At 59.7% G+C, this 799-nt stretch overlaps 1 protein-coding gene across 1 annotated transcript in view; it reads left to right on the forward strand.

Moving 5' to 3' along the window:
• Positions 1–41: 41 nt before the first annotated feature.
• Positions 42–799, forward strand: part of LOC113980324 (microtubule-associated serine/threonine-protein kinase 3-like) — a gene marked incomplete at its 3' end in the record, with an annotated part of 1013 nt that continues 255 nt past the window's right edge. The window contains exon 1 of the mRNA XM_027707549.1: positions 42–245. Within this exon, the coding sequence (XP_027563350.1) occupies positions 83–245 (163 nt within the window). The remainder of the gene's footprint in view (positions 246–799) is intronic.

The raw sequence follows: 799 nt of genomic DNA on the forward strand, positions 1-799 counted from the left end.
CCCAGGTGTGCTCAGGTGTGTTCCTTTGGGTGCCAGGGCGGTGTACCTGGTGCGTCACCGCGCGACGCGTCAGCGCTTCGCCATGAAGAAGATCAACAAGCAGAACCTGCTGCTGCGGAACCAGGTGCAGCAGGCCTTCGTGGAGCGCGACATCCTCACCTTCGCCGAGAACCCCTTCGTCGTCTCCATGTTCTGCTCCTTCCAGACCCGCCGCCACCTCTGCATGGTCATGGAGTACGTGGAAGGTGGGGGAGCGCGGCGCGATACGGGGGGGGCGGGTGTCGCGATATAGAAGTACGTGTCGCGATATGGGGTCGGGCCTTGCGATATGGGGGCACGTGTCGCGATATGGGGCCGTGTTTCGTGATATGGGGTTGTGTGTCATGATACGGGGTCGTATGTTGTGATATAAGGTCGTGTGTCGTGAAATGGGAGCACCTGTTGCGATACGGGGTCGCGTGTCGCGATATGGGAGTTGTGATATGGGAGTACATGTCATGATCTGGGGTCATGTGGTGCGATATGGGGGCACGTGTCGCGATATGGGGCCGCATGTCGCGATAGGGGGTCGCGTGTCGCGATATGGGAGTTGCGATATGGGAGTACATGTCATGATATGGGGTCGTGTGTCGCGATACGGGAGTCCACGTCGCGATACGGGGCCCCATGTCACGATACGGGGTCGCGTGTCGCGATAGGGGGTTGTGTGTCACGATACGGGAGTTGTGATCTGGGAGTACATGTCATGATACGGGGTCATGTGGTGCGATATGGGGGCACGTGTCGCGATATGGGGCCG

This window comes from Neopelma chrysocephalum, unplaced genomic scaffold, assembly GCF_003984885.1.
Source record: "Neopelma chrysocephalum unplaced genomic scaffold, ASM398488v2 Primary Assembly neopelma1_93692, whole genome shotgun sequence".
NCBI lineage: Eukaryota > Metazoa > Chordata > Aves > Passeriformes > Pipridae > Neopelma > Neopelma chrysocephalum.